The 16,563-nt window shown below is 43.9% G+C and overlaps 1 protein-coding gene across 2 annotated transcripts in view; it reads right to left on the reverse strand.

The window, feature by feature from the left end:
* Positions 1-16,563, reverse strand: part of Grb10 (growth factor receptor bound protein 10) — a 147,313-nt gene that overhangs the window by 20,194 nt on the left and 110,556 nt on the right. For both annotated transcript variants that reach the window (XM_090332843.1, XM_090332842.1), the window contains one exon: positions 4,118-4,274. In XM_090332843.1, the coding sequence (XP_090188969.1) occupies positions 4,118-4,274 (157 nt within the window). The remainder of the gene's footprint in view (positions 1-4,117; positions 4,275-16,563) is intronic.

Here is a 16,563-nt window from a genome sequence, read left to right on the forward strand (position 1 = left end):
CACCAATCTACCTGTCGGGGTGTCTGATGGAGATCACAATATCTGCTGAGTAGCTCCACAAAAACGATGATGTAAGGAAAGGCTGCGTTAAATGATGAATAAACAAGAGAGAAGTGTACAGAAGGTCAGTGCACACTAAGGCCAGCATGTTCTAGATGGAGGGGCTGGAGAAGGGCTGGGCGGTTGTCCTTGGAAGTCCCCAGCTTCTTTCCTGATGCCAGAGCGAGTCTTTAGAAATCTCCGTTTGGAAGGGAGGGACAAAGTTTGAGAAAAAGCATTTCTAAGTGATCTCAGAATTTGAAAAAGAAGCCAAGTTAGCCTGTGCATCCCAAAAGGACTATGCTTCTTTCATTTGGGTCATTCTTGTGACCTGGTAGCCCCTGGAATCTTTAGGTGGGGTCTTAGAACAAACACACCCACGGCATCCACTCCCATTTCCTTTCTCAACGACCTGGGAAACACAAGTCCTTTCCTTGAGGGTCTAGGTCTGCCTGGCCACAGGCTGCCACAAAATGCTCTTGGGAAAGTGGCCACTCAGGGAATGGACAGCAAGTGTGCCAAGCTCTTTCCTCCAGTTTTAGCTCACATGGCTGCCTGTAAACTTCCTGTTATTCCAGTGGCCTTAATTAAACTGGACTACCACTTTTCATCATGGCATTCCAAAAATACTTTGTATTCATGGAAGAGGTGAAGATTCCTTGAAGGATATTAGTATTTTTTTCAACTTCTAAAACTGAGCCTTAGTCGCTGAGCCTTGCCCTATTCTACAAGGAGACAACTAAAATGTCGGGCACAGCCACAAAGACAAAATGCAGCTACTTGTGACTCAGCTGAAATCTGTGCCGCCCAGTTGCTATGGAGGATCCACAGGTCTAACACATAGGCGAGAGCTCATCTTAGCATCCCCACCTGACATCACAGACTTCCTCTGGATTACTTATGGACTGACAGCTCACCTAGTCACTTGTCCCTAAGCACTGCTTGCCCATGGAGAGGAAAAGCTGTTGATAAGCTCCAAGCCTTCTAGGAAAAAATCTGGGAAGAGAGTCATCAGAGAAAGCCACTGGATGTCATCAGAAACCCTGCCATTGGCCTTCTTTTTCTCTCTAAAGCTTATGTGAAAAGACACCATTTGGCATTTGTAAATGTAAAAGCAATCTGGGAAGGCCTTGTCATGAAGAGTGCATCAAAACAGCCTGATCTGTCCAATATTTTGTGTGTGTGTGTGTGTGTGTGTGTGTGTGTGTGTGTGTGTGTGCTGGTACTGGGCTTGAGCTCAGGGTCTTCATTATTGCTTCATCTGCTGATTACCTGGAGTTGAGTCTCATGGATTTTTCTGCCTAGCTGGCTTCCAAATAGGATCCTCAGATCTCAGCCTCCTAAGCAGCTAGAATTGACAGGTGTGGACTACTGGCACCTGACTCAAACCTTCTCTATCGGACACATATGGGTCTGAGTATTGTGGTTGCAAGCATCTAAAAAGTGATTTGCAGGAAATTTCTACCTGACCAGGATCAAACACAAAACTATAAGTAGACCAACCGAGGGTCACTGCTTTTCCTGGATGCTTTAGCCTAATTCTTGGGACATCAGACTTTCTCATGTTTCTAACACTCACAGGGTCCTGTGGAACTTTGCTTCTCTTTCCTGTGCCCCCTATGCCCACGTTCCCATTGTCTTGCTTGACTTCCTGTGCCTATGACACAGCCACTCACGGTCATTTGGGGCCTGAATGAAAGGGCCCTGGCATTGGTACTGCCAGGCTGTCAAGAATGGAGTTTACTTGCAAGCCCATGTTCAAGTTTGGAGGGGTGGCATTAAGATGCCATTCTTCACATTTAATCTCGTGTCTTTTCTATTTCTATAAAAAGTAATGTGGTAAGGAAAATGGGTGACATTATCAAAAAAGAAATGTTCTCTTTACCTGACTTATGTAACTATGACCCCTCTGTACATCATCTTTATAATAACAATTTTAAAAAAGTAATTTATGTGATCTGTCTGTAGGCCGTTTCACTATGTCCTTTATGTGTGAAGCTTCCAAACACCTATAGTTCATATGCTTAGACAGTTCCAGTATAACCTGTTAAAAGATTGGGCTCATGATGACACTCTCAGATGGACTGACCACAGGCTGATGAGTGGCATGGAAGGAGACAGTTTTCATGGCTGAGAGTTTTTACTCCTAGCCACTAAGGCTGAAGCATTCCTGACGACAGGGTTTTGGGGGAAGTGCTCATTAGGAGAAGCATACTCAAAGAATTAGCCCTTGAGCATCAAAACACATAGAACAGGGCTGGGAGTTTGGCCTAGTGGTAGAATGCCTGTCTAGCATGCACGAAGACACGAGTTTGATTCCTTGGTACCACATACATAGAAAAAAGCTGGAAGCGATGCTGTGACTCAAGTGGTAGAGCTCTAGCCTCGAGAAAAGCCCAAGAACAGTGCTCAGGCCCTGAGTTCAAGCCCCAGAGCTGGCAAAAAAAATCTTTAACTGCAATGGACTTACCTCATTAAAAAATGTTTAAAAAAACATAGAATATGCCCACTTAAGATCAAGTGCCAAGGGCTTTTTAAACCAAGAGAATAGTTTTACACCAACTACCTCAGGTAGCTGGAGTTAGTGAATGATCTCAGGAGCAGACACTAGGTACTGGGAAGGACCACAGACTCTTGGTTCTTCAGCACTTCCTCTGCTTACACACAAATGCAGTGCAGATAGTAGATATGGCCCTGCACAGCCTATAATCATAGCAGCCCCTCCCCCCCCACTCTATACTGGCTTCCTACTATTGCTTAAAATCTAAGTTATCTGTGTGTTAACAGATGCTTTTGAGGGTCTCTAGATCAAGGTAGGATTCAGTCGCGGATGTCCTAAACTGGAACTTGATGTGACAGTCAGCCTGTCTCTATGGGAGCAAGAGTGACAGCACAGCCACTCACCGTGAAACAGGCAAATGGACCTGCCAGAAAACTGCTAGTGACAAGAGAGAAGTCTCTGTTCTCACATAAACAGGCTGGTGATTCATATGGATTGGAAAAACCAGCACAAGTCCTATTTGCTTATTCCAAACCATGTCAGGGATTTAAAAGTCCAGGGAGAGTCAGAAAATAGTGCCTAAAAGTAATAGTGCAAATTTACATTACCTTATTTAGACTTAAATTGCATGCTCTTTGTTGGAAGAATAATTTGCAGTTAAGTGAATATTCTAAGACCTAGAGGTTGAGATTTAATGTATTGACTGTCAAGAAAAAATGGTTATAAGAAGAATCTAAAACTGTGAGACATTTGCAATATTTATCTTTTTTTCTCCTTTGAGACATGGAAGAAATATAGCTATTGATTTAGAGAAAATGCTTGCCTTAAATACCTGCAAATGTTTTTTCAGGCACTGGGTATTATTCTGCAAGACTTAGAACTAAAGTCTAAATATGCATCTTTTCCTAGGAGAGCCCACCTGACCAAACAATTTACCACAAATCAGTCACTTCTGGAAATAAGTGTATAGAGTTTCAAGTGTTCCATGATACATAAACTAGTCTCTTGTCCTCTAGTACACACACACACACACACACACACACACACATCAGGTATCACTAACCAGCTCAGAAAGAGATCCCATGTAAGTACCAAACTCAGATGTGATTGCTTTAGAATGTGTTCTGATTACTAGCAGGTTTCTGTGCCCTGGGCTACAGCCCAGAGCTACGTCTCCCTTCATATCAGTAGCTTGGTGAATAGTAGAAGCTGCAATCTAGTGGTACCAGTGTCTGTATCTTCCTAGGGCCCCTCCTTCTCCAACCAACAGATGTGCAGCACGATCTGATCCCGATAGCCTGGAGGGCAGCTATATTCACAGGGGTCCGTCCTGCTGTATTTGAACCTATGGGAAGTTACTGCTCCAACCACCCTAGGCAAGGCTTTCAAAAAAGAGTGAAGGGGCAAAATTTAGGACAAGTAAAAGGGATTGGGGCAGGATGAGTCAAGAGTCACAGATGAACTTCTGGCCAGTCTGGGAGGGGATAGACAGCACCGTTCAACATTTGGCATAGGCGCTCCATTTGATTTCACACTGGTGTTCCTAGGGACCATTCCTTCTCTGAGCCTGTCCCCTACCTAATCCGAGATGTGGGTGGTGCTCCACCAGTGTCCAGCTGTTGTCATCCACACAATGGCTTTTGTAAACCAGCAGCTGGCACAGGTCCCTGGCCGTCATGTCTGCTAGAATCTCCACGACCTTGCTTGTTCCATCTTCACTAAAGACTTTAACATCCTGAAGGACACAAAGGAGACAAATAGATGTATTTTACCTTTAAAGAAAACCAAGAAAATAAGAAACCAGAGTGCTTCAACATGCAAGCCTCCCTCCCTCCCTCCCTCCCTCCCTCCCTCCCTCCTTCCCTCCCTCCCTCCCTCCTTCCCTCCCTTCCTCCCTCCTTCCCACCCTCCCTTCTTCCCTCCCTCCCTTCCTCCCTCCCTCCCTTCTTCCTTTCCTTTCCTTTCCTTCCTTTCTTCCTTCCTTCCTTTTTTCTTTCCTTCTCCCTCCATCTTTCTCTTTCTTGCCATAAGACAGGACAATAGTTTCAGGGCTCTCCCCTCCCTCTAAGGCACAGCACATTCTAAAGGTGCCCCAGACTCCAGATGGAAACATGGAGCACACAAGCAAATTATTGATCTGGCTAGGGACTTGATAGTATTCACTTAAAATGCTACGTGGGTGGTCTGTGATTGGACTTTTTACACTTGAAGCAATTTTAAGAACAAGCCAAGTAACCAAACACTGCTGTCCCTCTTCTTTTCATCCTAACATTTTTTTTTGCTGTTTTAATTTATTCTGTAAAATTATATTTAAGTAGTTGTATCAAGGGGTTTTGGTTCATTCACCATAACAGTTTATGAATACAATGCATTTTGATTAAGGTCCATCTTTTTCCTGCATCTCCTGAAGGACTTTCACTTTCTTCATTCCTGGCCTCAGGCTCCCTGTTTCTGTTGCCCTCACCCCTCACATTTCCCAAGGCTTAGCAGGAAGATGAGATAAACGAACACGGATACACTAAATGTAAACTAATAAAAAGGACACAGTAAGAACAGTCATGAAATTTTTTTGGCACCTTCCTCCCACAAGATCCCAAGCAAGCTTCATTTTCCTGGTCCTGTGGAAAACTGTGAAAATGGAAAAAGCTCCCAGGCAATGGCAGGCAAACAGAAATCCAGAGGATTATAAGTGCAGCCTGCCACAGCTGTGATATTGGCCTGGGGAATGTGATGTATAGGGCATGGTGAGAGGCATTTAAAAAAAAGTCCACACCAATCTTACCACAATGGCATGGAAAAAGCAGTTAGAGGGACAAGATGGCATTTTAAATTGTAATTGCCTCTGGCCTGGGAATTTGTTCTCATCTCTTCTCGCTGTCCCTGGCAAGCTGTGCCATGACCAGAGGCTACCTCTGCCTGCTCACTGTCTCATACAAGTCCCCAAGGTAGTGAACCAAATCAGGCCAGCAGCCCAACCTCGTCCTTCCCAGGACTGATGTAATTACCCACAGGCTCCTCTCCCATTTCTCTGCAGGGAGACCCGGGGTGAAGCTGAGGACGAGCATAGGGAAGGCTACAGCAGGAACAACAACAACACCAGCTCAGTCTGATCAGCCAGGAAAATCCCTGGGCAAAGCAGCAATAGCAGACAACTCAGAGGCTAAAGCACGTGCACTCTCTGGTTCCAGACCAGACCTGTGACTAATTGCATCTTTAGAACTGGTTCTGCCCACAGACTAAGCCAGGCCAAGCCAGGCCAGGCCCTGAATGTCAGGTCATCATCACCAGGACAAGCTCCCTCCCTTCCCCCATGAAATTTATGTGTTTTGAACTGTGGTCCCTGGAGGAGATGGGGAATCTAACCATATCAGTTTGCATGGGTTGAGCTGCCCAGAGCTGGATCAAACCTCACTCTGAGTCAAGGCTGGGAAGGGGTTAATTCATTGTGAGCAGCAGGGCCAGCTGGGGGATTAGGAGGGGGGCTCTCTCCTCAATGTGGTGGAGGAATTACCACCATCCCCCCACTTCGAAGGTCTGATCTGCCATTTCCTGACACAGAGAAATCCCAGGACTGGCTTTCTAACCACTTTCACTTTAAGAGAAATCCACCCATCCCTTTTCTGGAATTTATGTTTCACTCAGTGAAAGTACATTTCCACCTAACAAGTGAGATATTCACATACAGCTGAAATGGCTGACTCAGTCTATGAAAATAACATTTAATTTGAGCCAAGAAAATATGTATCTGGTCTCTAGGTAAGAACATTTTTTTTTTAAACCTGAAAGAACAAGAGGTGTTTAGAAACTACAACTGCCTTCAAAGGATGCCTTATATATGTGGTCACTGTAACGACCCAGCATGCCCCCTTTACCTTCCACACCCAGAATTTACTGAAAATGGTTCAGGGGTCCTGGTTCAGACATGTTATACTTGAACCAATTGTGAGAATAAGCAAAGCAATATTTTCTTTCCTTTTTCTTTTTTCCCCCTAAGCCTCAAAAGAAATTCCAGTCTTCCTAAGCTTCTAAATGTTGAACTGTGATTAGTGTCCATTGTCTCCTGAATGAAGTTCTGTTACACTGAGGTGTGACATCTGCCAAGGGATGAGTGCCTCAGCTTCTCTATTTGTCTTTTCAGTCCCATTGCACTTTTCTTTAAACGCTTGCTTCAGCCTTCTACTGCACCTCAGCAACCATCCCCCCAGCCCCAAAGAGCTATAAATAATCTGAGTGTTAAAGCTATCACTAAAGGCTAGGTTAGCAGGACAGACCAGAGTGGCAATAGGCAGGCAGGCGCCTGGGCTGTGTAGACTGTGCCTGAAGGCATCATGCTTCAGTTGTGGGCCTCTGTTCCCCACAAATCATGCTCTGCTGACTTCTCCAAACACAGCAGGGCCCACTGACTGCAACAAAACAAGTCTTCAAGACAGAACTTGAGGTAAGCCATTACACACACCGATAGTCTGGAGCTGGGCAAAGGCTTGGAGCTACCAATTGGAATGTTTATTTATAGTAAATACATAAGGCACAAGGCTAAGGTCAAAGGGAAGAGCCAGCCCCTTGCCACAAAAAGTACTCTGTACTGTACCAATAGTCTCTTTAATAGCCCCTGAACAGTGCTGATGGCTCCTTTTGAAAGCCATTCAGGCTGTGTCTCTCCAGGGTCAGTGCAATAGCCCCAGGTCAGAGGACTCCAGGGAGTAGCCTGTATTTCCCTGGTTCATGAAGGGGCTCCTGGTTCCTGCACAGAAGGTTCTCTCAAGCAGGCCAAGGCTCTCATCCCACAACAACTCATGGGTCAGCATGGAAAGACTGACATTACAGGCAATTATGTTCTAGGGGAAAACTGTCTAGGGAATATGTGAACCCGGATAAAACCAGAGGAAACAAGAGTTCCATCCTGGCTCAGCTGGCTACTACTCTGTAGTCTAAGACTTCACTTTCTAAGATCTACTTTCCTCCTGTGTGCCATGGGGACACAGCTCTGAGAACCAGTTTGATTTGCAAACATCAGCAGGACATCTTGACACAGAGTGGGGTTGAGAAGTAGCTCTGGGGTCACAGGATGACAACCCTGCCACTCAAGCACTAGCTGTGGGAATTTGGCTGAGTTACGCAGCCTATCTGGGGCCCCATCTACAAAGTGAGAATTCGTACACAGCACTGGCCTCACAGTGACAACCATGGCACTGGCTACTCATGAGATGCTCTCTTGTGCCTGCTACCCTGGGATGTGTGTGGATCTCCCATGGATTTGTAATTGCACAGGCTCCTGCTGAAGACCTGCAGGCAACCTGAAAGGGGGTGGGAGCAGGACCTTCAAGGCTACTTCTGATCCAGAATTCCAATTCAGAGAGAGCCAATGTCACAATCTATGATAAGAACAATTCAGCTGCGAAAGCTAACTCCTAAATCCTCTATTTCCTTTTGTCTGTGCAAATAGCTAATTGCTTTTTAAAATAAAACAGTATTATGAAAGAAGACATAATTATGTCCATAGCACATAATCCCTTTCAAAGTTAAGGGGGACATAAGGAAGGAGATGCCTTGTGAGGCTGGCACTTTGGCTGGCAGGGCATTACATCCTATAATAAAAGTCCTGGGGTAGGACTAGAATGTTCCAATGCTCCCAGACTTCCTGTTGCCATTTCCTATACATTCACCACAAACAGGGAACAACAAAAGCTTCATTGCTTTGTAGACTTAAAGAGAAAGGAGTTAAGCTGAAGGTATATCAGCTTCATGGCCCTAAACTCTACTCAGGGATTCCGGGCCTTCTGTTCCTATGGTCCCCAGCAGGTAGACAGTGTGTGTGTGTTTGTGTGGGGGGTCCTTTGAGTCTTCCATGCTGTGAGTTTGCACAGACCCTCCCTGATGCTTCCTGTTACGGACAGACCTTCCTGGCTCACTTATAAGCTTAGGCATCTCAATACAGCATTCAAAAGGCCTTCTGACTTTGGCGGTGAGCCTCTGTCAAAGGCTCAGTGATAATCACCTTGTAAAAATAGAAAATGGGCCACTCTCAAGTCTATGCACCCGCCTCCCTTCCCCCCCAACTGTCTGTGGTGCATAATGTCCCTGGAAGGACAGCCTGGTCTGTAGGGTGCACAGCCTGACCTAGAGTCGCTGAGGTTCACCCTCCTAGACACCCACAGTAACTGTGTTTTCAAAGGCGCCGTTGGGTGTCAACCCAGTTCTGTCTTCATTCTTCTTTGTCCAACATACTTTTTAGAGCCAAAGCACTCTGAGGAAATGGGCTGGTACTTGTAACCCCAGAAGTCTCTTGTAAATAGTGGGGGCAAAGGGGGGGCACTAAGCACTTCTAAAGAAGTCAGGTTGTAATCAGAGGACCAGTAATGGCGTCCACGGGAGGAAGAATGCTAGAATCTTACTCCAAGGGCGTAGTAAAAACTTTGTTTTTACTGCAATTCTGTGGGGCCTTGAGGAGGGAAAGGAGGGCAGCTGTGCCAAGGCAGGTAGAGGGAAATGAATTATGAGGTGGATGTTGCTGTCCCTAGCCCCCACCCAGCTAGATGTGGAACTCTGTTTCTGAAGGCAGCCAAAGTTACTCGGTGTAGTTCAACTCAGGGCTCCCTGGCATCTCTGGTTTACCTTCTTCATTAGCATGAGCCACAGGCTCAGAAGGACAAAAGGCTTTTGTGCCTTGGGTGTCCCCCCAACTGGGGGTCCTTGATGCCAAGGAGTCTTGGGGTAAATTCAATTTACTTCAAGCTAGAGGAGAACCAACCAGGATGGGCTAAGTTAACATTAGAGAAGTAGCAATGTAACGATACCAAAGTGTCTTCAGTTTTATTATAATTAATGGTGTTATTTTGAGATTTAAGGAGTGGTAAAGGAAACACTGCTTGTATTTATAGGGTTCCCTTTACAAAAATGAGAACACACATGCAATATCCACCCCCCTTCCCCACCTCCAGCTCTACCAGACTCGTTCAAACTTACTGGGAAAAAACCCACTCTGGAATCTATGGAATCCATGTGATATATGGATGTCAAGTTTCCAGTGAGACTTAAAACAAGTAAGCCCTTACAAACCCGTCTGAAGGAGATACAGTTCTAAAAATAACTTTAAAATTAGTTCTGAAAAGTTGACTAGGGATTTAGGAGACCCTGAAAAATTTCCCCCTAGTGACTGGCTCTCATCAGCTAAGCCTAAACATAAATTTTATACCAAGCTTGCCATTAAAGCTCGGAAGAATTCAAGTTTGTTTTGCTCACTTTGTATATATGTGTTATTTTGACAAAACAAATTTTATAAAATATTATCATTTTACAAAAAGTAAAACTGCAACCTACTTTAAACAAACAAGAGAATCAGTTGGCAAGGCATGGGAATTCATGCTGCTCAGAGGCACAGATGGAGAACACTGAAGTTTCAGCACAGTCTGGGCAAAAAACTAGTGAGACTTTGTCTTTCTCAACCAATAAATCTGGGCTTGGGGGAGCGCATATCTCATCTCAGCTACTCAGGAGGCATAAATCAGAGGATTTCAGTGAATCCGGCCCGGGCAAAAAAAAAAAAAAAAAAAAAAAAAAAAAAAGACTATTTGAAAAATAAGGCAAAAATGAGAGAGGTATGCAGTGGTATCTAGTGGTGCAGTGATGGCCTAACATGTGTAAGCCTCAGGGCTTGTTCTGTCAAACAACACCAACAACAACTAATACTAAAAAATGGAAAAAAAAAGATGAATTAAGGCAAAAAGACGGTATCACTGTCCTTTTTCATCCCCAGCAGAGGTCAAGGTGGGGTCCAGGAGCTTCCTAAAACAAGGATGGTACTGAATCCTATATACAATTGGCTATTTCTTTTCTTTTTTTCTTCCTTCCTTTTTTTTCTTTCTTTCTCTCTCTCTCTCTCTCTCTCTCTCTCTCTCTCTCTCTCTCTCTCTCTCTCTCTCTCTCTCCCTCTCCCTCTCCCTCTCCCTCTCTCTCTCTCTTCGCCATATAAAGCTTATTTAAAGGACATAGTAAGAGATCTCCAGCTTTATGCTCTTGCCTTTTAGGAACGTTTTCAAGCAAAGCAAAGTAAGGTTTACTTGAATTGAATCAGTGCAACATTTTGACAGATGATCTGTACAACTCAATATGGCCACTAAATAACTAATAGGTGGGTAGTGTATGCAGCGTGGACATCCCAGTGTTGATTCATATCCTGAGCAGAACAGCCCAAGTTCTCACTTAGAACAGTACACAATTTAAACTTAGGCTCCTCTGTTGAACTTTTCATTAATATCTCCAGACCCCAGGGAAAACATGGGAGTAAAACCACATTTGGGTAGACGGCTGCGTGTTATGCGTGGCTTGTGAGTTGTGATCGCCAGTACAAATATCCTCCTGTCTTCAATGGACACAGTGTCTCCAGAAAGTCTGAGGCATACATGGGAGAGTACATCTCAGGGCTCCTGCTATCCTCGGACTCTAGAAGGGGCACATTACCTTGCCTCCCAGTAAATCACAGAAGTCTCCTCTCATGGTGCTGAGTATAATTTTTGGGATAAAACTGACATTAAAAACACAGCTTGTCTGGGCCCTGATGGCTCAGGCCTATAATCCTAGCTACTCATGAGGCTGAGATCTGAGAATGGCAGTTCAAAGCTAGCCCAGGCAGAAAAGTGTTGGTAAGACTTTTATCTCCATTCAAAATTCAGAAATGACACTGTTGTTCAAAGTGGTAGAACACTAGCCTTGAACACAAAGAGGCTTAGAGTGCCCATGCCATGAGTTAAAGCCCCACAACTGACAAAAAATAAAATAAAAACAAAAAAAAACACAGCTTGGGGCTGAGTGCTAGAGACTCACAAGTGGGCCTATCCGGAACAGGGGGGTATTGGATGAGAGAAGGCACAGGGACTATCCTATCTGAGCTAACATTCCTGACTTTGGTTCACACTCCATGGCTAAATGTCTCACTGGAAGAATCCATGAATCAACTGTGAACTCACCAGGGCGTTCAGGGGTGCTGGTAGACTTACTAGCAATGGGGCTACCACTGTGGGATAGTGGAAAACCCACAACCTTCCACACAAGGATGAGGAGGGCGTTGAGGGGCAAGTGATGTGTGAGAAAGAGGAGGCTGTTATAATGTTCTTTCTACAGATAAACATCTGTGTTCAGTGACATAATTACCATCACACTGCACACATAGTTTAACAATCAGGCTTGTGTAGCTTCACGTTACCTCATAAACATCTCCCAGGATCATTATGTTTCTTTACTGTTTGAGAGCCTGCAAGGCATCAAACTTGAATTCTCCAATGACTCAAACATGAAGAATTCTGCAATGCTGCTTTTTGTTTCTTTTTTCCCTCTCCCCAGTTTTTCATTCTTCTGATGAAATTGACAGGCATATCTTCAAACACAAACTTTAGTACATATATTTATTTTCTTTACGTGAATTGATAGATACCAGGCTTTTATGTAGAATACATCTCTGACAGGGAAACATTTTCCAGAACAGAGCTGACCAGCCACATTTCTGGTAAAATACTCTCCTTTTAAGTCATAACTGTTGAGGAACATATTGGAATAAGTCCGTTTAGCATCTCCCTGATCTTTGGTTTCCCCCACTCAGTAAACACTTACTAATTACATCCTCTGTATGGTTCTCATTCTCCTTGTTAGACATTTCCCCCTTCCATGCCATAACCATTTAAAGGTGTCAATATGGAGAAAAATTCGGGCCTAGCATGGACTTCAGAATCTGAGAGCTGGACTTAGGTTCCAGCTCTGCTGCCTACCACTCTTATGTGTTAACTCTGACAACCACAGCAGTAAAATGAGGAATGGCTTCATAAACTAGGGGATCAGATAAAAAGTAATATTCAAGTAATGTACTGAATATACATAAGCTCTAAGAAACCATCAATCCTGACAAACCTATTGGGTCTTCCTATGAGTAAGAGAAAGGGGATGGGATAAAAGGAACATCCCATGATCCCATGATGAAGTTTACTCCCACTGTCAAGAGAGATCAAGATAGTACTTGGACTAGAAATAGCTAATTTCCAATTTCTACTCCATAGACATTTAAAGACTTAACCAGTTAGTGATCCTATAATAAGGTGTTTGTTTCCACTAAAAGGAGCTTAAACACAGTAAGAAAAAGAATGTAGTTGTCGACAAAAAGAAGATACCCCAATGATGCCACTTGACCATCCACTGTGGAGACAAGTATAGAGGCAGGAGATATTGGAAAGGGAAGGCAGGAAGGGGACGGTATTATAGGGACTCCAATTTCTCTATCATCTGACTGTCCAGGTCATCTCTCAAAGAGGCTGATCAGGTGGATTGTTAAGATGTGTAAGAACATGGATTTGTCTACATTTTGGCTGGTGGCACAAAAGCCTGGAAGGACAGGTACCCTCACAGCATGCAGGGATAGAACCTGTAGTGTAGTCCAGCCTTTCTTTCGGGGCCCAGTTTTTCTCCCAAGACCCAGTATGCAATGGAACCAAACTTCCTTCACAGGGTGACAATTTTAGCAAACCCCACTATACGAGGACTGCAAAGGTGCTGTTGGAACATAATTCATGTTTGAGGTAGAATAATGGCATTTTAATGGTTTCTTTCTGGCCATCCCTGTACTGTTCCAGTGGCTAATTGGGGGCACTGCGTGTCACCCTCAACAAAAGCGGTTCCTCTCCAGCAGCCTGAAACTCATTGTTATGAGTTTATTTATGGTCATCTAATTTCAGAAAAGTTCTTGCCTAACCCCATCAATAAGCAAGCAAAACGACATGTAGTAAGCCTCCCATAGTCTGGCTGTCTTTGCAAGGCCCTGTAGCAGCCCCACTGAGTTAGCAAGAACAGCAACTTCTACACAGCCCCTCGGGCCAGCAGAGCCCAGTACACTGTCTGCTGAGATTCTGCTGTTCCTGTGGCATGTAACAGTGGGGTGTTGAGTTGGATAAGCAGAACAGGGACAGACGGATGGATGGGTCTGGCATAGAGAATAGGTAGAGATTTGGGTGAAGGGAAACTGGTAGATTTATTGAAATTTTAGAAAAGAAATGTGGAACTGGATTAGATTTGTTGGAAGGGTGAGTTAAATGGCCAAGATCGTAAAAGGGCTGTAAGGGTTGTGGTGTAGCTCAGTAGCAGAATACTTGCCTAACCTGAGCAGGCCCTGGGCCCAATTCCCAGCACCAAGAATGGGTGGATGCATAGGATGATATAAACATAGAAAGATGATAGAAAGAAGAATGAATAAGGTCTATAGCCTTCAACATTTTTTCCAGTTCTGAGCAACACAGAGTAAGAGTTGTGATGAAAAACTTTATGGATCTGTCTCTTAAGGACATATATTTATCTAGTTATAATACTCAGGTGAATTTATTTGTAGATTACCATTTCCACCTTCAAAAACCCCAATTCACTAGCCCAATACATCTGCCATAAGTACCACTCATATAAATATCTTCAGCACCTTACTTTTTAAACAGTATACTCATCACTGAAATGAGATTTGCATACAGTAATCACGGAGACATTGACACCTGTACCAATGGTTAGGTGCATTAACTATTACAGCTTTAAAAAAAGTAGTGAAATACATTCACTGACACCATACACCCTCCTGGATTGCTGATTTTCCAGTAAAAAAATCAAGTTTCCCTAATTAACTAAAAATTGGGTGGTCCAAGTGAAAATCAGTAGTAATGATGCTCACTGATAACTTCTACACTATTGAGCAGGTATCTGCAGGACATGCAGGCAGAAATGTAAGCTAAAACAGCAGTGCGGGCAACAGCTCCTCTAAACCAAGGAAACAAAGGGTCCTACTGACCATGAGTTCCAAAGCTCTAACCACAAAGAATCAAGTGCCTGAATCTGATGGGTGCATCTCTTACCCCCATCCTCCAATTGCTTGATGCTTTCAGACTCAAAGAGGGTTCCAGGGCAGATGTGAAAGCACATGCCACTGCGTCAACACACTTGGTTTGTCCCTGTCCTCCCAGATGGGCTCCGTAAACATCTTCTAGAGTTTCTTGAAACTACAGAAGCAGCTAATAAACACGATGGATTGTCCAGGTTACTGCCTTCACCATGTCTCAGGCCACTGCCACTACATCCTAGGGCTGTGAGGCCAGTGGTCAGAAGAACTTGTCCAAATCCAGACTACAACAACTGGCAGAGTCCATTCCCATAGGCAGTCACACTAGATTACATATCTTCTCATTTCATTGAGAGACAGATAGCCTTGCTTAGACACTACTGATAAAGTGAACTTTAAACACATGTGCATATACTTGTAAACACATAAACCTTTTAGTTCAGTAACCACATTGGTGGGAATATCTGTCTGTCCATCCATAATCTCTTAATATCTATCTTTGGATATCAATCTACCTATGTCGTCATCGTCGTCATCATCATCATCATCATCATCACCTATCCATTAAATAACTAAAGATCAATGCACAAATATTCCCTTTAGCTCTATCAAGAAGGAACAGTGGAACTGTTCATTAACACAAAATTGGGCCACAAAAATATTGACATATCCTGAAGCTTTGGGGAAACATAAAAATAAATTCACGAGACGATGAATATACTGGAAAATGAGATGACAGTTGAGAACTAGGGAGCTAAGGAGACAGCATAACTTTTATGCCAATATTGTAGTTTTTCTTTTACTTGTTGCTATGAAGATGTATTGCTTTATAATCTTCCTCTTAAAACAGGAATTTGTGGCTTAATTTATATGAAGGATGGTCAAGCAAAGTTACAACTCAAAGACTCATCCTTAACCAGGCCTGCTGGAAATCTAGAATCCTTCAAGGGGTACGAGTGCCACCAGCCTGGAAGGGGGCCAACCACAAGGATTTTCCCGGTGGCCCACACTACCTGGACTTTCACAAAAGCTTCTGTATGCCTCAATCTGCTAGTTGTGGATGTCATCATGATACCCACATGGATTTCTGTTGTAAGGATGCTGCAGTCCCTACTGTTTACAGAGCCCATCACAGTTGACTCCACACAGCCCCAGTAAATGAAGGAAAGGTCTACCCAAACTTCAGGCTTCCCGTGATACCACATGAGCTCTCAAAATGCACTGCAATGGGCACAGCTAGGATATATTTCATCATGTGCTAATTAAAAGCCAAAGTCCCAGGAGTCCTTCTACCCAAAAGATGTTTCCATGCATCACAGTTGAACATGGAAGACACTGGATTCACTTAGCACGCTGTGCGATGCCAACACAGAAACAGGCATGTGTCTCTTGAAAAGGAAGGAGACCCAGAAGAGCACGTCCTTTTGCTTGAGACATGTGGGATCCATGACCCCAGGGGGAGGTTAGTGTGTCTGCTGCCATTGTACTTGCTCCAGTTCTGCAGAATGTCTCTGTCTCCCAATACTAACAAAACTAGCAATAGGTCAGCTGGCATCCCGTGACAAGTCCAGGGCATACCGAAAGAGCTTGCTTTGCCTCAGAGCATTCAAAGATATGATTCTGACCACTTGGGGAATTATGGTGGCATGTTTGGTGACATTTATCTTCCACTATATATTGCCCTGTGGGAAGGACATACTGAAATGTCTATGCCTGGAGAGGCATATTTTTGACTTCAAGAATAAGGATCATTCTGGTTTAGCATTCTATTTTGAAGCAATTTCAGACTTGCAATACAGACTCTTTCCATATAGGTTCCATCCAGGCTCCCCACTAGTAACATCTGACCAGATTTGCTTCACTGCATTCTCATTGTCTTCCCTCTCTGCTTGTAAGAGTGAATTGCAGACATCTGGCCCCTTGGCTGCCTACTTAGCTTTGTGTGGTTTTCCTGAAAACAAGATCATTCTCTTACATAACCATAGCACAATGATTAAAACCAGAAAATTAACACCAACCTACACCACTAGCTAATTTACAGATTACATTCCAATTTAGCTCCCTGTTGGACTACTGTCCTTTTTAGAAAAAGGGGGAAAATATTTTTCTTGGTTCAGGATCTGGTCCAGGTTACAAGCTTCATTTGGCTGTCATGGCTCTTTAGTTCCTT

This window comes from Megascapheus bottae, chromosome 5 (assembly GCF_031878675.1).
Source record: "Megascapheus bottae isolate mThoBot1 chromosome 5, mThoBot2.hap1, whole genome shotgun sequence".
Taxonomy (NCBI): Eukaryota; Metazoa; Chordata; class Mammalia; order Rodentia; family Geomyidae; genus Megascapheus; species Megascapheus bottae.